This window comes from Aspergillus affinis, assembly GCF_023601865.1.
Source record: "Aspergillus affinis strain CMG 70 chromosome Unknown NODE_2_length_704391_cov_89_054091, whole genome shotgun sequence".
In the NCBI taxonomy this organism is placed as follows: domain Eukaryota; kingdom Fungi; phylum Ascomycota; class Eurotiomycetes; order Eurotiales; family Aspergillaceae; genus Aspergillus; species Aspergillus affinis.
Genome location: NW_026515783.1, coordinates 272,004 through 293,028, shown reverse-complemented (window position 1 = coordinate 293,028; position 21,025 = coordinate 272,004). Strand labels below are relative to the sequence as shown.

Sequence of the window (21,025 nt, the reverse complement as noted above, 5' to 3'; positions counted from 1 at the left end):
ACCTTGACTCAGATATAGACTAGGGTTTTCCACATGTTCACCGGGTGGTTTGGTAGATATTGAGTGGCGACTACGGGGCATTTGACTACCAAGTTGAATTTAGATGGTAGATGGCCCGGTGGTCCATAATTGGGCCAGTCCGTCAGATACTACCGTACTCCGGAGTAGTATGGTACTGCGTACGGAGTACTCTGTATGGACGATGTAGAAACCAAACAGAGTAGAGATCAACGGTGCATCGGGCTCGCGCTGTCCAGGGATAGGAAGAAGCTCGCGTCAAGCTTTGGTGTCAGAACTCCAAACATCCACCGTCCAGATTCCCATGTTTCAGGAACGGGGAAATTGGGACGCCAGCAAAGGCGGAGCGTGGAGCACCCGACGGCTCGTAGATATCTTGAAACCGAGCTCGATTCACAGCTGCCTTTCGCATTATTCCGTAGTATAGAATACTGTGCAATAATGAATCGTTCATAACTAATCCATCCCTTTTCGTTTAAACTCCCCAGCCAGCAGTGATCGAGCAGATCACGGCATCATTGGCTTTTTCAGGCGCGCGGGACTCGCCAGGCCGGGAGATGGAATTCCAGGAGGTTGGCCATCCAGCGTCTTCCACGTAATCGGCCGGTTCATGGGCGGATCGCATCCTTTGTTATTTTTACTCTCAGCGAGACAAAGCATGGGGATCGAAACCGACAATGGGAAGAGCAGCATAGCGTGGCGGAGAAGACCCTCTTGATCGTCATCCATTCCTTGGATGGATTGAAATGCTGTATACTCCGAGTATACCTCCTCTATAGACTATACTGTAGATGTACCTAGGTACTGCTCAGATACCGACTCAATACGGAGGGGAAGCGAATAAATCAAGCAAATAAAAATATTCAAGAAATATGAGTCGTCAGCGCCCCACCCTCAATCAGCAGGGTTGGCCCGGACGGGACTAGCAGCGTTTCACAATGAGGGTGGGCTGCCCGCCAGGTGGGGCGGGTTTCACCATTCATTGGTTTGATGGAATTTCGCTCCGGTTATATTTAGCCGTTCTCTACCAGAGTACGGATACTGTAGGTGGTGTACACCGTCCAGTGTACTTACTCTTTACTCAGTACTATGAAGTAGTGTAGATGGAGTCCGGCTCCATTGACACGGACTTTCTCCAGGGATGTCGCACGAGTCCGCGTCCGTTTCATCTTACCATCAGAAGGGCTGGGCATGATCCGTCCAGACTTCAGATCCCAGACCCTTGAGCGTCCAGCGTTCACGTCTCTGGCTGGTAGCGCCCTCGCAGCGTCGGAAAGGAGGCGGTGCAAGGATGGGAAACATGCAAATGATCCGGCGTTGTTTGCGCTCCGCCGGGTGCTATGTATAGATCCCGGAAGTATGAAGGCAGGTCCTGTACCGAGTATGTACGGAGCCCAGCCGTACTGGACCAGAGCGTGAGGAGAGTGAAGAAAAACAAATGCCGGCCTTGAAAATGGTCTCTGGTTCTTGCCCACGTGCCGTAGACCCCAATTGATTTATCTATATACAGTTACTAATAGGTATACTCCTAGGTATCTATACTAGCCCAGGACGGACTGCCGAGGAGAGTCACGGCGTAAGGCAGATGACTTAACGGAGGAATATTCAAGACATTAAGGGCAATCGAGTGATGCTTAGCATCATTCCAGTGCCATTGGCCTAATTACCCTTCTAATTACCACGTACCACCGTGATTATTTGTCTGCTTTGATTATTGCGGAGAACCACGTCGACCCAAGCCGTCCCTCGGTCGGCGACGTTTAATACGTACGACTCCCAGTCCACTTTCTCCTCTCCTCCTCTCTTTCTTCCCCTCCTGCAGCTTTCCTTCGCCTCCGTCCCTTTTTCCTTTTTCTTCTTCCTTTCTTTTCCATTCGTCCTCCCGATCATTCGTTCACCCGTTCACCAAGGAAGCTGCTGGTCCAGCTTGGCAACCATTCCATTTGGCGCCTGTCGTTCCTGCTCCAGGTCCAATCCATCCCCACCGTCCCCTCGCCTCTCCATTGGCGGGTGAAAGCGTGAAACCGAATGATAATTATTTTCTCGCGTGCAGTTGTCCATCCCGACTAGGTCTGTTTAGATCCCTAGTTCCTAGCTAAAATGCCCACTGTTCCCCCCTGAACTCTGAAGTCGTTCGCATGGCCCCCCTTCTTCATAGCCGCCGTCTCTGAATGGTCGTCTAATTGATTGGTCTTGGTAGATCGCCCGTTGCCGACTCCACCAAACAACCAAAGGGAATCGCGTTGTCCTTTGTATTGCACCCTGGCCAATTTATTATTCCCTTGCGATCATCTTCCCTAGTGCCGGCGTCTGATTTCCTCGCCCTCTCTCTCTCGCTCTCGCTTCCTTGCCGCCCTCTCCTTTACCTCCGGATCACCCTCCTCTCTCTCTCTCTCACTTTCCCTCTCTCTTCCTCCTCTCCTCCCTCCCTCCCCTCCTCTCCTGATTTCTTTTCCGACAAACTACTCTCTATCCTTTGACTATACCGTTCTGGGTCATTGTGTCAGTGCTGTCGTCCGACCTCGATCATCCTCGCATCCCCGAGCCGTCCGTATCGCATCCACTTTAATTCGCCCGAGCGTTCGCGAAGGCACAAATAGCGCGGGGAAAAAGTACGGGGAGGCGTTTCTTCCGTTCGGCGTCCAGCATACTATCCGACCCCGTACTACGGTACTGCAATGCTCTAGAGCAGTGCCTCGCCCCCTTTTCACAAACCATTCTCTTGTACATCGGTCAACATGTCGGCCGACGACCCTTTTGCCTTTATTGACCATAATGAAACCGAGCGGAAGCCGCCGAAGAAATCCCATTGGAAGGAGAAGTTATTCTCGAAGGACAGACGCAACAAAGGCCCGGATAATCAGCAGATCGAAGCGTTCCTAGCCCCTGCCCGCTCCAAGTCCGTATCGTACGGAGCGCCGTCCGCCGCTGCAGCCTCGAGAGGGCTGCCGACGCCCCGTCTAGATGTGTCCCAACGCTTCCCGTCGTCCCAGGAGCTCTCGAATACCTCCCCCACCGCGCACCCCGCCTCCGCGACCGAACTTTACTCTTCTGTAAATTTCCCCAAACCCCAGAAGAAGCGCAATGGGAGGACATTGAAGGTGAAATTCAGCGACAAGGGGCCCGAATTGATCGGCGAAGGTGGTGATGAATCCGAAGTCCCCACCATGGAGATATCCCTGCACCGTCACAGTCGGCATCATCGCGGACCAAGCGGTGGCTCTACGGACGCTGCTCCATCCTTGCCCCAGCTGCAGTTGGATACTTCCTTCGGAGACGGTCACCGGGGAATCACTCGTCAAAAGACGCGGCATCGGAAAGATGTCAACGTCAATGAGGACGAAGATGAGGATACCAGGAACCGCAGGCCGTTGCTCACTCCAAATGCCCAGAATTCGGACTTCCTTATGTCGCTGAATCTGGGCGACAAAGGCTCTCGGGTATCATTCCGCGCCTCCCCCGACTCCAATTCGTTTGCCCAGCGGGTGCGCGACAAAATGCAGGCCGAGGAAGGCCGTGCTCTACAACAACACCGGTCTGACGAGCCGACCTCGCCGAGTAAGGAGGAGACGAGACCGGATAGTCCTAGTTCGGCCTACGATACCCCTCCCCTTTCGGAGACCGAGACAACACCGCCGTCCAACTCCTTGCGGAGTCCCGTGAGCGAGACCCAGGGTCAATATTCCGCGCTGCCGCCATCGTATAGCTCGAGCGCGAACGCGCAGAATCGTTCTCCGACCAAATCCTTCCCCTCCATCCCAAGCGATTCTCCGTTGGATCGCCTGAGTCAACAACTCACCAGCGGAGAACTCCGCGATTCCCCCAAGAGTAACCCGCAGCCACCCAAGATGTCTTTGCGCGCTGTTGCGAACCAGATCGGCGACACCGCGTTCATCGACCTCAAAAGTTACGTGGCGCGGTATGAAAGTCATATCCGGCGGTCGGCCGAGAATGTCAAACCGTTGATGGAAACGTCTCTGGCCGAGTGGATGCGTGCAGCCGTGTGGTGGTTTCTGCGGGGGAAGAAGAGACTGGAAGCCTACGCGCGCGCTTCGCGGCCGTCGAGCTCCAGCGGACGACCGGCTCGGCGAACGTCTCCGGATGACGCCCGACAGGCAGTGGTGGATCTGGGAAAGTCCCTGTGGATTCTCGAAAACATCGTCACCCAACACTCGGAGGTCACTCGATACGGCGCCATGAGCGTCGAGGCATTGCTTGCGGTGGTGAGTACAACCGGTGACCGGCAATTGGCCGATCTGCTGGGGTTGCATCAAATGCTCTTGAACCATCTGCGCTCGTTGGCCATGTCGATAAAGCGGAACAACATTATCTCCACGATCGGCACCGATGACGAGGCTGCAAGCCGGGGTGACTTGAGTGTGTGGGTGCGATACCCGTTCTTCGCGCCCGACGTCTCCGCCGTCCTCTCGGGTACTACCAGTCGGTCCATGCTGATTGACAGATCCGGGAAGTCACCGGATTTGGTGCATATGATGCCGCTTGGGGATACGAATCGGTTGTTCAGCTACGGGAACATGTTTGTGGACGTGTTTGTGAGTTCCGACGAAGACGATGCCGACCAGGCATTTTCCATTCCCTGTGTTTTGTCCATCGTCCGCGACCGAGGCGACTGGTACGTTTTTGCCGCCATCACCAGCCAGAGCGAGCTGGTCAATATCATGATCCAGTCGGATCGCAAGAAGGGGCCCACCTGGGACAGCGTGGACTGGCAGGTTCGTTCGCACTCCATGCGGGTCAAGCTGCCCCGTGGCTTCGAGCTGGAAGTCAATTTCCAGGAGGAGGATTTCAAGACTCTCTGGAACATCGTCCAGTACACTATGAAGACGGAGGAAAGCCTTCAACCGGAGGCAGGCGAAAACATGGTTTTTGAGAGCACGCTGAAAATGTTTCAGTACATGGATCCAGGCTCTCAGAAAGCTTTCCCGGCGGAGCCCGTGGAGCGGTGCCGCCTTCGTCTGTTCGAGCGTTCGGTGACGGTGACCGAAGGCACTGGCCAACGAAGCATTCACCAGGGCCACCGCCTGACCGTGCTGACGAGTCCCAAGATCAAAACGCTTAGCAACATCCGGCATCTTCTTGGCGACAAAGAACCGATCGTGTTTGGCCTGCTCCGTGGCGAAGACGGTGCCCCTGCCCTTCTAGTCAAGGTGAAGGAGGATGGCCGGACCCGGTCGATGTTGATGACCTTCGAAGATGACGAGGAGCGCAGTGCCATGCATTCCATCCTTCTTGGAACGCTTCCTGGAGAGACCGAAGTGAAGACGCGGGATATCCCGATCCGTGCCTATTCCATCGAACAGCCTGCCGATCGATTTACTGGCAAGCCCGCTAAGACCCACCTCCAATTCCCAGCAGGCAGCGTGTCTGTGATTGATCAAGAGCATCGCCTTGTTGACCATGGATATGGCCCTACGATTCTGTCGGAACACTTGCGAGCCTTTGTAGCGACGGAATGGGGATCCGCTACGGATCGTATCAACCTCGGTAGGTCTATCAGTGTTTTTCGATCTTCCAATTTTGTTTTCTTACAGACTGGCTAACTTATACAGCCCCTGGCGAGCTGAAACTTGGACTTGACATCAACAACCGAACCGGCCTCAGCCTTTTCCGCCCTGGGCAGCAGGATCTGACCCTTTCCCTTGCGGACAACCTCACCTCCCCCGACATGGCCGACTCGATATCCACCTTCATGCACCTCGCTACGACCAAGCCGACCGTACGGCGGTTCGACTTTGCGACAGTGAAAGGTAGACAAACTCCGCGGCGGATTATAGCATCGGTAACTAATGCAGTGACCAGATCTTCATGCCTTCCAAGAGGCAGTAACTGGTTTCAGAGTGTTATTTGACAGGTGAGAACCGATCTCCTCGACTGGATGACCTCCGACTAATTGAGAATAGCGTGGCGTCTTCCCTTACGATATCCCGCCGCCGCATGGTGGTCCCCATTACGAAGAAGTGGGAGGCCAACATGGCCCGAATCCAGATCGTGCAGCAGAAGAAGACCGTCCAGCTGCTGGCCTTCCTGAACGACTTCCCCTACGGCAAGTGCATGAATTTCGTCCTGATGTCCACCGACATGCTGGAGAACTTCGGCCGCGCGGGCAAATTTGGCGTCAAGATCGTGGATGCCAAATTTGCGCTGCCGAAGAACGATAATGATCCTGCATCCGATTTTTGTTGCCTGGACATGCCGGAGTATCCGATGGAGCATGATGATATCTCGATTGCCTTTGATTCTGAAGCCGGTACGTTTTCTTGGGCCCAACCCACCTGTAAGCCGTCAATACTGACCAACGCAGACCGAACCAATTTCCAGTCCGCGGCTCCGGGATCCGTTCGTGAAGCGTCACGAATGAGTTCTCTCCGCCGGTAGCCTTGAGTCAGGATGCCAGCCAGTCTTATCACGCAATTAATTGAGTCATTGACGGCCGACCCGACCCACTGTCACGTGGGATCCTCTTCCCCACTCCCCATTCCACTCTCTCTTCGACCCGATCCTTTCTCTCCACCTTTCTTTCTCCTCACTTTTCTTTCTCCTGCTCCAATTCACCCCTCTTCTCGTATTCGCAATGGCTCCCCTCGATGGAAATGTTGGCGCCTCCACGCGCTCTCTTCACGCCGATGATTCTTTGAATCTGGTCACCGATGTGGCCCCTCCCCTCCACCTTTCCACTACATTTCGCTACCCCGACAATCCCGACGATCTTGTGCCGGCCAAGGATCTCAGCGGGGTAAGCACCTGGTCTGTTTTTGGTTGAAATTTCCCGTACTAAATGGTGCGATCGTCAGTATGATCAAGACAAGACGAAGCACATCTACTCCCGAGCCACCGCGCCGAACTACACGCGGTTCGAAATGATCCTCTCGTCCTTGCTGAATGGTGATGTGATCAGTTACTCGTCGGGGCTGTCTGCGTTGCATGCAGCTCTGACTCTGCTAAACCCCCGTCGGATCTCGATCGGCAATGGCTATCATGGATGCCACGGAGTGATTGCGCTGTTCAGCCGGATAACCGGACTTCAGAAGTTGGATTTGGACTGTCCGGCGGAGGCATTGCAGGCCGGGGATGTCATTCTTCTCGAGACGCCCGTCAACCCCCAAGGCACGGCGTTCAACATCGAAGAGTACGCGAAGAAGGCCCATTCCCGCGGCGCCCACCTTATCGTGGACAGCACCTTTGCCCCGCCGGGTCTCCAGGATCCTTTCCTGTGGGGCGCCGACCTTGTGATGCATTCGGGGACGAAGTACTTTGGCGGACATAGTGACATGCTATGCGGTGTCCTGGCCACGAAGCGCCAGGACTGGGCGCGGCAGCTGTCCGCAGACCGGGTGTTCCTGGGCAGCGTGCTAGGCAACATGGAAGGCTGGCTCGGTGTGCGCAGCCTTCGAACCCTCGATATTCGCGTGCAGCGGCAGAGCCAGAACGCCACGAATCTCGTCACCTGGCTCGACACGGCCTTACGGACCCCGAACCCCGCGGCGGGCAGCGACGAAGCCGCAACGCAAAACGCCCTACAGGGTGTCTTCCACGCCAGCCTCCAGAAAGACGACTTCCCATGGCTCCTCAAACAAATGCCTAACGGCTTCGGCCCAGTCTTCTCAATCATGACCAAGCAAGAGGACATCGCGCGCAAGCTCCCCAGCAAGCTAGCTTTCTTCCAACACGCCACAAGTCTAGGCGGCGTCGAGACCCTGATCGAGTGGCGCACCATGTCGGATGCGACGGTGGATACGCGGCTGCTGCGCATCAGCATCGGGTTGGAGAACTGGGAGGATCTGCGGGCGGACTTGGTGCAGGCTTTCCGGGCGTTGGCCTAGGCATGCTTGTTAGGTTGTGGTGGGGTGGGGGATCGTACATAATTTGATTTTGATATTGTTGATATGATATGATATGGTATGATATGATTAGAATTCTTGATTTGTTAAGAGTTGTTGATAACATAGCTGGCTAGATGCTAAGAACTGTTGCATCTTTGATTTGGTGCATCGAATTGAAGTGTGTAGTGTAGTGTAGGTAAATGTCAAATTAGAACAGTAGAACTAGGTAGGTAGGTAGGTAGGTAGTCAGTTGGTACGCATTCTGGAACTCTGGGAACTCCAGACATATTTCCTCGACTGTGCTGTTGATATCAACAAGTAGTAGGTAGGTACTAGGTATACCCTCTCCTCCCTATCTATCTATCTATTAGCCCCAGATATATTTCCAGCCGAACTATTCCCAGCATGAAAAAGGACCAAATCAGACCCCCATAATTAACTAAGGTAACTAGCCCATGCATGATCATACCATGACACCCTAAACACACAATTGATTATACCCCAATTTCAAGACTTCAACAAACCACAACCCTCAAATTAAGACACACAGCCCCCATCGCAGACTCGACCAGACACAGGAAAACAAGTTATCCTAGGGAAAGTAACATCCAAATCCTCTGCGCAATCACACCAACTCCACACCAACATCAACATCAACACCACGAATCCAAATCCAAAATCTAATATAGAAACAAGTCCTCTTCTTCCCACCTTCAGCATCAGCATCAGCATCAGCATCATCTTCCTATTTCCCACACCCATCACTACACGCCATACTATAATTCAAATCCCGTCCTTGGTTCTTATCGCAGTAACAACCAACGTAGTATGATTTGCCAGTATGACCACAGGAATAGGTAACGTTTTGGTAGCACATTTTGGCGTAAAGTATATGGGCTAGCTTTGCCGGTAGTTGCGCTGGGAGAGGAGATGAAATAGTCTTGCCTATTGTCTATTAGTGCTTTTGACATGATAGCGGGAGGGTCTGTCTAAGTATATGTTCAAACCTCTCTTGGGGATCTTCTCGGAATTAGATACGAACAAGAATATCAATATCGCTGGCTATAATCGGTAGTGCCTGACTAACCAGATAAAAGATCTGTAAGTAGTAACTAGACTGGATGAGGGTGAATGGATCACACTGAAGGGTAAGTAAGATAGAATACATACCCATGGGAGGGAAGAGGGGTTTTATAACTCACAGAAGGCAGAAGGCAGCCTCGTGACAGTGACAGCCTCCACTTCTTCTTCGTCTTATCAGACAAAGCCTTGTGCTGAACAAAAGGCTGTGCATGATGTGTTGGCTCCAGTGATTATTTATGATGAAAATCGGACTTGGAATAAGCCAGATTCAGCTACGAGATTTAGATGACAGCCTTTGGTGCAGTCATGGCTTACAGGATGGGTAGATATTGCGGGGAGAGCTGACGAGGCGTAGTAGTGAAAAATACCCCAGACCTGGAAAGCTCGTGTTTGTATGTTGGCAGGATGGGACTTGGCCCATTGTGGGAGAGTATGCCACAGGATGATCCTGTCAGCGATTCAGTCTCTCGAGAACATGCTTGGCAATCGGACCAAAATCTTACCAGTCCGTTCAGAGATCTGGATATACAGTCTGTCTGTCCAACATTGCCGAGATAAGCTGGATGTTTATTGGGAGGGTTTCCCTAGTTCTGGTTGGCGTGTGTATAGTGTCACTCAGCTTACCAGTCAGCGAAGGATATTAATATGGCCATGCTTCACCAGTGGAGGAGATTATTCTTCGGTTTTGCTTACCTCGGTGCTGGCTGTCTACCTTTTCACTATCTTCTCCGCCTTTACCTCGTCGAGCCACAAAATGTCCTGGCGTGAAACAGCACCCAGCCGCTATGAGCGCCCTTTCGATACCATCGAGCGTTTGCACCGCAACATGGCGAATTCCGGTGCTCATCTGGACAAACAGCACTCGCTTGTCTCGAGCGCTGTTCAACTCACGCAACCTCCTTCTGCAATGAATCTGCGACACGCGTGGAAAGCCCTTCGTCATCGGCATCCACAGATCGCAGCATGCCCAGATGACAACGGGGCCAACTTCGTCTACACTGTGCCTTCAACCGAATCGCTTGAATCGTGGGTCCAGGAAACATTGATCATATGTCCGAACGATGCCGATGCCGATGCCGATGACGATGACACTCGAACGGCAGACCACTTGGACACCGTCCTCCTGCCCTCCGACCAATTCCTTCCTGCTGTACTATCTTCCCCATTCCCGGGAACTCCTGTTCCGCTCGCCACATTGGCGAACAGACGGGAGAGGCATGCTCCTCCAACACGACTTCTTCACCATTCTGGCCACGGGTCCAGAATCAGATCCAACCCCCCTGTGTGATGGATCCGAGACCTCCCGACTGCCCGCGCCCCTCGACGACGCCGCCGGTCTCTCCCAGACCATCACACCCGCCATAGACGATGCATCCTCTGCAGCGCTCTCTTCGCTATTCTCCGGCCCAACCCCCGCCTCCATCCGGGCCCCTCCACCCACCAGCACCACCAGCACCACGCCTCAGACATCCCGGCGTTTCACCCTCCAACTCCCCCCAGACCTCAGCACAGCAATCATCCTCGCCAGGAAAGCCCGCAAGCAAACCGCCACAACAACCGCACACGCCGCACTCCTTACGACCTTGCGCAAACACGCCCCCATCTCCGGCCGCTTCATCTGTTTCACGCCCTTCGATCTGCGCACCCATCTCCCATCTCCCAGCCCCATGGAACAGCGCCCCTGGGGCCTCTGCCATCCACCATACCGGAAAACCATGCAGTGTTGATCTCTCGCGGTGTCCTGATTTCGACGTCCTCGCGGACCATCTGGCGGGTTTCTATCAAGAGGACCTGACCCCCCTGTTTGGGTATCTGGTGCCGTATGTGAACAAATTGATCGATACTACTGATATACCACTAGACCAAGCAATCTAGCTCTCTGGCGCAGCTCGCCCGAGCTAAGTTCTCTAGGTGTTGTCGATAGATATCTCCAGACGAGGTACTCTGTGGGAGGAGGAGCTGGCGCGGGAACTGGGACGGGAACTGGGACTGGGAGTCCAGCTGGGAGTCCAACTGAAACAGTCGAGATCAAGGAATGGTGGCTAGGCGTGCAGATCGTGAGCAAACTGCTGCAGATGCTTTTGTGGACTCGGGACGGGAGAATTCATCTGTCTTGTAATTATAACGAGGCGTTTTATGAAGAAGAGTTTGTGGGGGAGTGGAGGGATATGTGGGTTAAGGAGCTCTTGCGTGGAATGGAATGTATGTAAGGTAGTGTGAATGAATCAGTTTAGCTCCCTTCTTCTAGATCCGGTGGTCAGAGATAGACATTGACATTCTATTAGGTAGCTTGCCACTCTGTATGGTTGAGTACCAGCCAAGGAACAGTCCAGCTAAAACCAACACACGATATCACCAATAATAAGAAGCACTCGTCAAAGAAGTCAACGCCCGTTCACAACCCAGTTCCTCCAAATACACCCCCCCACCAAGTCCAACCACAAACCCATACCACCAAACGCTCTCCCTCGTAAACCTCAACGCCGTAGTAAAATCCCAATATTCAGGGTACCAGCCGGCAGATTCCCAGTCCAAAAAACCAGTAACCTTGCCTCCTTGTACCAGAATATTATGATGTTTCAGATCCCCATGGCTAAAGACAACACGATGGGACTGTTTCTCTATACCTTTCGCGGTATCGAGTGCGGTATGATATGCCTCCTCGGACGAGAACCCGCCGGCCCACGAAGGTCGAATCAGATATTCATTAAGCTCTTGCTCGGATTCAAACGGACCCATGGAATGATTAGGGACCCGTATACTCCGAATCGCAGTCCCCGTTACAGAGCAGATCCTATTTCCACCCCATGGATTTTGCCATGCCCGCATAGTCCTTAAATATCGCTGTAGCTCTTTTGATATCGAATCCTTTTCCTCGATAGTGAGCGTCTCATACACCCTCCCCAACTCAGCCCCCGGCAACCGAGTCATCAGAATGGAGATTGGCGCATGCGGCGTATCAGGATGTTCCCCGTAGGAGATGACTCTCGGAACAGGAAACCCAGTAGCCCGAGCGACTTGCATAGCCAGAACCTCTTCGACGCGAGTCCCATCAGACCGTTTGAGAATAAGCCCGAACGGTAACTGGGCAATTTGATTATCGAAAGGGATGCCAAACCAGCCACAATAGAGTCGAGAGAATCGCTGAAGGTAGTCGTGGATGATGCCCCAGAGTCGGCGGAGTCGGGGGGGTGTTGGTCGCGGTGTGGGCGGCATTCGCTCAATTGCGACGGGTCGAACGTTGTCCTGCCAGGTGAAGTCTGGCAGAAGGTAGCGGGGTATGAAGTGGGAGAGCATGGTGGAAGCAGAGTATGGGAGGGATAAGGGAAGGTTAAGGTTGTTGGGCTGGGTTGAGACGCGGTGGTTTGCAGGGGGAAAACAAGGTGAGCGCATGGATATATGTAGGCTATCACTCAACAGGGATGGAGAGGTAAGAATAATAAGAAGGCGAAATCCTGCATGAGAACCAGAGGAGTTAACCAAAGAGACAAACCAAATCAAACACTCTGACAGTACTCCTCTACGTTAAACTACTTATTTATTCTTCAAATTCATAGATCCCAAGTGTTAGAAGAATTGGAGAGATCCTTATCGATAAGAGGCACTGATAAGGACTGCCAAGACTCATCGCTTCTTCCCCTCTTCCTCTCTTCTCCAACTTCCATTCTCCTCACTCAATCTCTCCAACATCCAATCTCTCCTTCCATTTTAATATCCTCAATTATTTCCGAACAACCTCAACTCATCAAGTGCTCAAAGAGAAGAAGGAAAATGTCCACCTTCCAAATCCACTACTTCTCCACAGCCTCCACCTACACGGGCAAGTCGACCGAACACCTCCCTGCTCCGCTCCCGCTCTCTCATCTCTTCGAGGTCCTGGAGTCCAAATATCCCGGGATCAAAGAGAAAGTGCTGAGTAGCTGCTCCGTGAGCCTGGAGGATGAGTATGTGGATGTGGGTGAGAATGGGGATGGGAATGGGGTGGTGATTGAGGCGGGAAAGGAGGTTGCGATCATTCCGCCTGTTAGTTCGGGGTGACCTTGATGTTCATGAGTTGGATTGGGTTGGGTTCGGATGGGAGGTAGGTTTCTGTTTGATAGATGCTCCCTAAAAAACGTGTCCGGATGGATGCTTACTGTGATGAAAAAGTGCTGATTATACTACTAGGTAATGGGTTGAATGGTTGTACCTTAAGTTTCTGAGAGAAGGGGATTGGATATGATATGATGTGCAACTGTGGCTACGCTATGCCACGTCTTTGACCAATTAAGCGATATGAACCCGTCAACAATGAGACAAAAACGATAATCAATAAACGAAGAACAGCAAGAATCGAAGCCAACGAAGGAAATAAATCACGAAAAACAAAAGAAAAAGGCCAGAGCAAGAAACAAAACGATAGACAAGTCATTATTACCTCCACATTCAGTTCCACCGCACCTCAACCCCGAAAGAATCGCATTCTATACCATTCCATTACCCCCAGATTATATGGCAGAGATCTACCACATCCATTAGCCATGTCGCATTTCACGGACATCATCACTACCCAGAGACGCATCACACCCGGTGATATGACTCCCGCAGACCAAAATGCCAATCAACCATCCAACTTCTCCGCCCCAGCATTAGCAGCCTTCTTCTGCTTCCACAGACAAACGCAGCAAATCCCAGAGAAGAAGAACATAATACTAAAACCATCAAAATTAGCCAAAGACTTGACCACCCCCATCCACAGTCAGCCAAGGAAAGAGAGAGAGGGAAAAAAAAAAAAAAAAAAAAAAAAAAAAAAAAAAAAAAAAAAAAAACAACCCAAAAATAAAAAAAAAAAAAAACCACACAAATAACCCACACTACTTCCCCACCCCCCACACGTACATAAATCTTTCAATCATCACGTAAAAAAAAAAAAAAAAAAAAAAAAAAAAAAAAAAAAAACATACCACAACCCAATACTCAACCCCCAAATACTCTTCGCCTCCAAACAAACATCCTTCGACGCACCAATCAAACTCCCATACTCGACTCTCCCATTCAAACTCTTCAAATAACTGTCCAGATGCGTGGCAAACGCATACGCCGAGGAACCCTCACTAGCGACCTTCGCGATCTCATTGCATTGCAAATACGAGAGCGGTTTTCCTATGATCACCGCTACCACGATGACCGCGATCAGGACGAGGGAGTCGGCGATCGCGGACGCCAGGAAAGGAAGGATATCGTCGAGGAAGAGGATTGTGGTGATGATGCAGTAGATTGTTGCGATGCAGGTCTATTCCACCGAATATTGTTAGCTTATCCAATCATCATTAATTGATGGAGCAGTTTCCATCTGTGGAACGTGCAACGGAAAGGGGAGAGACCACGTACGATGGTGATGGTGCCGATGAAAATTCCCGGAGGAGTGGCGTCGTTGTCGACGATCTCGGCGATGAAGTTCGCGGTGAGTCCGATGATGGCGATGAGGCAGCAGGCTTGAACGATGCGGGCGATTTGGAAGGTTGCGCCGAGGGCTCCGTATTTATTAGGCATTTTGATATTAACAGAGAGGTTGATCGAATGAAATTAAGGGAAAGAAGCAAAAGGGAGCGTGTATCCGTGACGCAGAATCAATCTGACCCGAGGACTGACGAATTCAACAAGTCGAAAATACCAAGGTAATCGAAAATCGAAATAAGAAACAAGAACCAGTCAAAGAGAGTAATTTAAAAAGTCAAGATGTCCAGCAACAAAGGAGTGTTCGAGTAACAATCAGACAAAAAGAACAAATAAACAAACGAACAAAGTAGAGAAAATATTACGTATGAAATAAGCTGAATGAATGAATCTGATATCAAGTAATTCTTTCATCCCCTTCAGCAAGAACAATCCCTCTTTATATACACAACCCTACCCTTACCAGACAGACCATAGCAGATAGAATGGACCCAAAACAAACAGCTATGCACAATGATAAAATTAGCACCAGAGATCTAGATCCCCAGCTCTAGACCACCCCATAATCATCCCAAAATAGAGCCTCTGAAAGGCTCTAGCAAGCTAAACACTGAGCTAGCAGATCTGCAACAAGAGCCTGTAGCTAAACACAGAGCTAGGATGTAGCTAGACAAGCTGGTCCATGACCAAGGGAGAGTACATCCCAACCAACCATCCCCGTCCACTGATCGACACAAGCGCCAGGCTCGGTTCTCAAACGCGTATCCTAGAATAGAGTCCAGACCAGACCAAAGCAGCAGAGACCATCTGGACCAGATGTAAACGCACCAAGCCTCTGCCGATACACTCACCATGGGAAGGCGGCTATATCCCGTCTCCATGTTTCGTCTAATCTAAGCACAGCATCACCCAACCGGGAAGCTAAGAGCTAGTTAAGAGCCAAGCGCCTATGCAATCACCCATACAGATCAACCAGAACGGAATCATTAGCGCAGCGCTTAAGCAAACCCACACAAACCCGTAGATTCACGCTTACATTCGTACAAAGGGGTACCTGTAGCAGCCGACCCGCCACTCCACCAGTTAGAGTTCATTCTCGTGTTTCCCGCCGCGGGCTTCCGCCCTGGTCTGGTCCCTGTTTCAGGATCCACCGCGGCGCCTGGAACACAGACACGCGGGCGTCCGCGCGGGATTCTCAGCCAACGGATCGACGAGCTTATTTTGATCTGACACAATCATGGGTCTGGGGGTGAGGAGTGGGCTTGGCGTTTCTTTGTGGGGGGTGTTTGGGATTGTTTGGTTGGCTTTTGGGTTTCTTTGTTGAGATGGGTTTGGGGTGCTTATTTTTGGAGAATAGGTGCTGATGCTGTATGCTGCGTTTGTCTGGGTTGGGGATATGGGTGGCTTAGAATATGTGAGTGGATACATTGGGTTTTTAGAGTGGGAAGTTATTGTACCGGGTTTGGGTGGACGGGGCGTTAGGATGTTGGGATGGATGCGTTGTGCAGTGGAGGTCTTGCTTGATGTGATGGTGATATCATTGCAGAGCATGGGGCCTTGGATCTACAGAGTCTAAGAGAAGGTATGGAGAGATCGATTGATCAATTCATAAAGTCAAACCGACAAACCGGGTTGAAAAGGTGGCGATCGTCTCCAGACTGCACCGCCCCTATGTAATCTACTAGCTACATAGACAAATCATAGCGATACAACATACTCAGGACGTCACTGAAATGTTCCACAAGAGCCACAAGACAGAGAAAAGGAGAACCGGACAGTATCGAAAGTACCGACCATCTCTCCCAGCCTGACATGACCCACTATCCCAGTTTAAACCCGCCGCTCGTGCGCGTCTGGAAAAACATCTCAGGATCATACTTCTCTCTGACCTTGCGGGCCCACTCGGTCGTTTTAGGATCCAACCGTCCCCAGTAATCCTGCTGCCCGTCGATTTCATTCAGGAACAAAGGACGAGGCACGTCCGGAAGCACTTCTTCATCGATGAGATCGTCAATGAGGTCCTCATATCCATCAATGATCTTTTGATTCGCGGTCCAGATCTTCTCGTCGAAACTGGAGTTAAAGTACGAGTAGTCGACATTGATGACAAAGTAGTCCTGGTCCGTGGGGAAGTGATAAAGATCCTATGCGTTTGAAAGAAGTTGATCGGTTAGTGGTTGATTCGGGATTATGGGAAAGGGCCTTATGACGTACTCCTCCTTTCTCTTTGGCTATTTGGGACATCTTGCGAGGCAGCGGCTGGATTGACAGCGCCCCGATCATGTCCGGCACGTTCAGAATTGTCGCAGTGGTATTGAACCAGTGGGATTGAAGCTTTTTCATGACTTTGGGGCCGCAAGCGGCGTTAGGAACCGGCAGCGTCTCAGAGAATGTGGTGTATCGTCGGTCCCTGGATATTGGTTAGAGATGACTAGGTGTCGATGGAAGTGGCAAGGCTAACTCACTTGAGGATATGAATGTCGTTGGCTTTCAGCTGCAGGAAAGGAAGACCACACATTAATTCAACCATTCAAAACGCGAAGACATCTTGTCCTAGATCCGCTTACCAGCTCGTCATATGAATCCCACGCCTTAGTGACCTCTTTGGGATGGAGGGCGGTGAAATTGTCAAAGACACCCTTAGGCGGCTGGGGCCCATCGTAGAACGTAAAGATGATCCATGACTGGAGGGTAGGCGTGTACTGGGTCGTAGCGATGATACCGGCCTTCGGGTCAGGATAATACTCGGCGAAATCGCGGATGGCTTGCATGATGTGATCGGCATGGGTGTTATTCATGTAAATGAATTCCCCGCCCCAGACCTGGAAGATGGCTTAGAGACGATGTTTGTGCGGTCGGAAAGGGAGAAATCAAACCTTGTGATCCAGCGGCTGGGTTTGCAGCTTGTAGGAAGTGATGATGCCGAAATTGTTGCCGCCGCCGCCGAGAACACCGAAGAGATCTATACGACTGCATGTTAGGGTTTGGTGTGGTCAGGTGGTTTCCTCCGGACTGAGGCTTACCAGCATTCTCCTTCTTATTGGCATTCACGATCGTTCCGTTGGCAAGAACCACCTCGTAGTTAACCACGTTATTGGCTGCCCAACCATACTGGGTACTCAAGAAGCTCCACCCACCTAGTTGAAGCCCACAAGTTAGTCAACTATTCTTCTCCGCGAGCCCAAAAACAGAAACATACCACCCAGCATGAGGCCCCCAACTCCGACGCCTCCAAGTCTCCCACCGACAAGTGCTCTGCCGGTACCGCGAAGCGCTTTTTGAGCATCTTCCCACGTAAGCCCAGGGCCCACGACAGCCGTCTTGTCATTTGGGTTGTAAACGACTTGATTCAGCTTCTTGGTGGAAACCAGGAGACCATCCCTGACGCTCGCAAAGCCGGGACTCGCCATGTGGCCGCCCGACTTAACCGCGAACAGATCGTCGGCGTGATGCAGCTTCTTGACCACTTCGGACATCTCGTGAGCATTGGCTGGGGTGATGATACAGCGCGGACGGAGGTCAGCGCAGATGCCCGACCAGTAGTCCTTGAGAATGTGGTCAAAGTCAGGAGTGTGGTCCTTTTGGATAGTCAGGCCTTGGGTCTCAAGATCCGAGCAGATATTAGCGGTTGCGAGCGGAGCGAGAATCACGAAAATCAACATGTAAATGAGGGAATGAAGGACGAGGGCCCTAGAGCCTGACGGATTTGAAGCCATGGCTTGACAGGAGAACAGGCAGGTAGGATGGGTGTAGAAAATTACAGTAGAGGAGAACGAGTGAATGGTGTAGCTTGTTAGCAGAGAGTCCTGGCAGAATCTTAGGAATCGTATTTATGTGGGAAGGTGGATGGGCGTTCAGACTTCAAATGTAGAGAGATTGGAATCTTCCGGCAAAAACGGCACTGGCTCTAGAGCATGGTCAGAGGCTTCTGTTTGTGGCAGACTACCGGAAGAACCACCCAAATGACTGATACCTGTCAAACTGTCGCTGGAAATTCCGGCATTTTCAAGAGATTCAAAAGATTAATCTGGGCGCAGTTGAAAGATACCCTAATAAAAAACAAAAAGACAATCTTGACCCCCCCAATAGATTTCAACTCCCGTTGCATCGTCATGCTAAGTTGAGAGATCCATTGTCACCAATGACCTGATTCTGTGCCCACACTTCGAAGTTGACAAACCCACTGTTTTCTCCAAGGGTAACGCGGACATTACATTCAACCAGGTAGAAATGGCAGTTGTGGACTTCTCGGTGAGGTGTCGTGTCGACTCCGAGTCTAAATTCGACAAGTCGCACATAACTGGCATCGTCAGTCGCACACCTGCTGGATGTTAGAAAAATCGGCATCACACGCATTGTTTCTGACAGACCTTCGTGGTCGAGACGACCCGGAGACTGAACAGTACACATTGAGGCTTTTTATGGGAAAGTCTCCGTCCTTGTGGACGAGGAAGATTGGGCAGTGTTCGAAGTCGTCGGGATCATAGGTAGTGGACCCCCCTAAAATGCAGGAAAGTAAGCGCTGCTGGGCTTGCAAACAATGTACCACGACCGACAGACGTACCTTAGACACGAGCCAGGTGATGTCATTCGTGGCGGGCCTGCCACCTGACAGTGAAATGCGCAGATGGAAATCTGCAGAATAGAAATTGTTCATTGTCATTGACGCTTCGACGCCGAAGTGGCAGTGGGAAATATTTGTAGCAGGTCGGAGAACCCCTGATCCCCAGATTGCGGCTCCCCGTACTGTGAACAATTGTCTATTGAGTGGAAGATTAGCAAAGTCATTCCAAATTGAGGGATGCGACCTTGAGCTTACGCATCATTGGGCCGGTAGACGATTGTTGCGCCGTTAACGGCGAAGCGATTGCATATCGTCTGGAAGACATATGGGGATAAGGAAAAACCCCCGACCAGGAAGATTTTCTGCTATTTGGTTAGTTTGTGGCGTTTGCGAACAATGAGTCAAGGTGTCTATTGGCTTACATTAATCTGTACCCTTTCTGGATGATTGTATGCGGCCGCCATCTGACGGCTCAACAAGTTGCAAATTGTCCCCAAAGCCGGGTTGAACAAATTACGCAGATCATCTCTGCCACCACCGTCAGTGCTGATTTCACTCGTATGAATCCTCATAAATGTGACTCACGCGGAAAGAAGGACGTCGCCTCCCAAAAAGTCAAACCACTTCTGGTTCAACCCCTGCGAGTTCATAGGCAGCGGAAGCCGAACCCCTGATGTATTGAACCCATTGAATTTCGTAAGGCGTTCCTCAAACGCGGCCATGAAAGGACTCATTAGGGCCCTTAGGGCTAGAGGGACATCGAGGAACGCATCGCCAAACCTTTCTATCATGAGATCGTACAGTGCGCGCTGTACCGTTGTGGCACCACAGATTTCACCTGGTCAAGGTCAGTTTAGCTGGACTCTAGTATTTCTTCCTTGGTGTACTGTGCCTGAACGGGCACTTATCTCGCTGTACGAGTAAGGGTCAACTTCGTCTATGTGGTAGCTGACCACATCCTGCAGTGATATCTTGTTAGCTCTCGTGTGCCTCCTAATCCGTTGCACTGTACTTACTGTGGTGCCTCCACTACAGTCGCACACGAATACCGCGACACCCGCCTAGTGCTCGAGAGTAAGCAGAGATTCGATAAGTAAGACGGGGGATAGTGAGAACCTACCCAGAGTGTATAGGTCCTGGGTGACGCCTGGGCGATGATATCGGTCATGGCGGCCAGAGGCTCGTCGACAAGTAGTACCTGGGCTGGATATCCTCCAAGTCCTGTGTCAAAGCCTGCCTGGAGAGCAACTTGTCTCGTTCTTTCTTTTGCGACCTCAGACCAGGTTGTGGGAACGGTGAACCATAACTCCACAGGAATTCCGTCGCACTTCCCCCGAGTGACTTTGGCGACATGGTCTTTCAATGCCCTGGCTATGCATCGGTAGACCTCTCTCAAAAAATCTGCCGCAATCGCGATCGGTGTTTTGTTTTCAGGCATCCAGAGTGCTCCGCCGGCCCTTTCCCACGGTCCAGTGCTCAATGCCCACAATTCATTGCTAGCCTCGTCATCGAGCATGAACTTGACTCAAGATGATGCCACCATCCCTGGCTGGATCTGGTATCCCCAACGTTTCTTCTGGGCTCACGGGTTGTGCGCAGGGTAGGCGATTGCACTGGGTGCCTTCTGGGCATGTTTCGTACCGTTGTGGGACGGCCACTTGTTGAAGGTGACAACTTCATCCGGTCGGCGGGAAGAGGATGGGCAAATGAAGGCGGCTCCTACGGCGAGGACTCAGTTAGCTCTCTTCCAGGGTGTATATTCATGCGCATGCATGTGTGTGCAAAATCTGAGCAGGGAAATACCTGTGTAAGTTAGACCGAAGTCTATGGCAAACACGATAATTCTGTTGTCATCCATATTTATTGGACGAAATGTGAAGACAAATAGTAGGGATGTGGAAAGCAGGGACGAAAAAAAAAAAAAAAAAACGAACACTGGGAAGAACGAAGATGCGTAGACACCCGGACTGAATTTGTTGAGATCAACAACCTACTTGGGAATCTGGTAATCTTTATATGCTGTGTGAAAAGGAATTGAATGTGCCTATTGACCCCGATTATCGGTGACTGTGGAGTAGTACGA

General features: G+C 51.4%; 7 protein-coding genes across 7 annotated transcripts; 4 read left to right on the top strand and 3 right to left on the bottom strand.

The window, feature by feature from the left end:
• Positions 1–2,756: 2,756 nt before the first annotated feature.
• Positions 2,757–6,414, top strand: KD926_005895 (uncharacterized protein; the record flags this gene model as incomplete). Its single annotated transcript, XM_053098567.1, has 5 exons — positions 2,757–5,523; positions 5,589–5,786; positions 5,839–5,890; positions 5,940–6,286; positions 6,341–6,414. 5 exons carry the CDS (start codon positions 2,757–2,759, stop codon positions 6,412–6,414), a joined length of 3,438 nt encoding a protein of 1,145 aa, XP_052960932.1.
• A 196-nt stretch (positions 6,415–6,610) lies between these two features.
• On the top strand, positions 6,611–7,859 carry KD926_005894 (cystathionine gamma-synthase; the record flags this gene model as incomplete). Its single annotated transcript, XM_053098556.1, has 2 exons — positions 6,611–6,772; positions 6,831–7,859. 2 exons carry the CDS (start codon positions 6,611–6,613, stop codon positions 7,857–7,859), a joined length of 1,191 nt encoding a protein of 396 aa, XP_052960931.1.
• A 1,837-nt stretch (positions 7,860–9,696) lies between these two features.
• Positions 9,697–10,669, top strand: KD926_005893 (uncharacterized protein; the record flags this gene model as incomplete). Its single annotated transcript, XM_053098544.1, has 2 exons — positions 9,697–9,933; positions 10,046–10,669. The coding sequence occupies 2 exons, from the start codon at positions 9,697–9,699 to the stop codon at positions 10,667–10,669; spliced, it is 861 nt and encodes a 286-aa protein (XP_052960930.1).
• Positions 10,670–11,294: 625 nt separating this feature from the next.
• KD926_005892 (kinase-like protein) lies at positions 11,295–12,239 on the bottom strand (the record flags this gene model as incomplete). The annotated part of the gene is made up of 1 exon (XM_053098533.1): positions 11,295–12,239. The coding sequence occupies one exon, from the start codon at positions 12,237–12,239 to the stop codon at positions 11,295–11,297; it is 945 nt and encodes a 314-aa protein (XP_052960929.1).
• A 474-nt stretch (positions 12,240–12,713) lies between these two features.
• On the top strand, positions 12,714–12,980 carry KD926_005891 (MoaD/ThiS family protein; the record flags this gene model as incomplete). Its single annotated transcript, XM_053098522.1, has 1 exon — positions 12,714–12,980. The coding sequence occupies one exon, from the start codon at positions 12,714–12,716 to the stop codon at positions 12,978–12,980; it is 267 nt and encodes an 88-aa protein (XP_052960928.1).
• A 562-nt stretch (positions 12,981–13,542) lies between these two features.
• On the bottom strand, positions 13,543–14,474 carry KD926_005890 (uncharacterized protein; the record flags this gene model as incomplete). The annotated part of the gene is made up of 3 exons (XM_053098511.1): positions 13,543–13,633; positions 13,886–14,214; positions 14,313–14,474. 3 exons carry the CDS (start codon positions 14,472–14,474, stop codon positions 13,543–13,545), a joined length of 582 nt encoding a protein of 193 aa, XP_052960927.1.
• A 1,724-nt stretch (positions 14,475–16,198) lies between these two features.
• On the bottom strand, positions 16,199–20,800 carry KD926_005889 (FAD-binding domain-containing protein; the record flags this gene model as incomplete). Its single annotated transcript, XM_053098500.1, has 18 exons — positions 16,199–16,522; positions 16,593–16,788; positions 16,844–16,872; positions 16,946–17,200; positions 17,255–17,340; positions 17,402–17,515; positions 17,578–18,184; positions 18,525–18,699; positions 18,749–18,878; positions 18,939–19,138; positions 19,198–19,307; positions 19,365–19,470; positions 19,528–19,780; positions 19,847–19,901; positions 19,959–20,003; positions 20,063–20,438; positions 20,529–20,661; positions 20,746–20,800. The coding sequence occupies 18 exons, from the start codon at positions 20,798–20,800 to the stop codon at positions 16,199–16,201; spliced, it is 3,249 nt and encodes a 1,082-aa protein (XP_052960926.1).
• Positions 20,801–21,025: the final 225 nt, after the last annotated feature.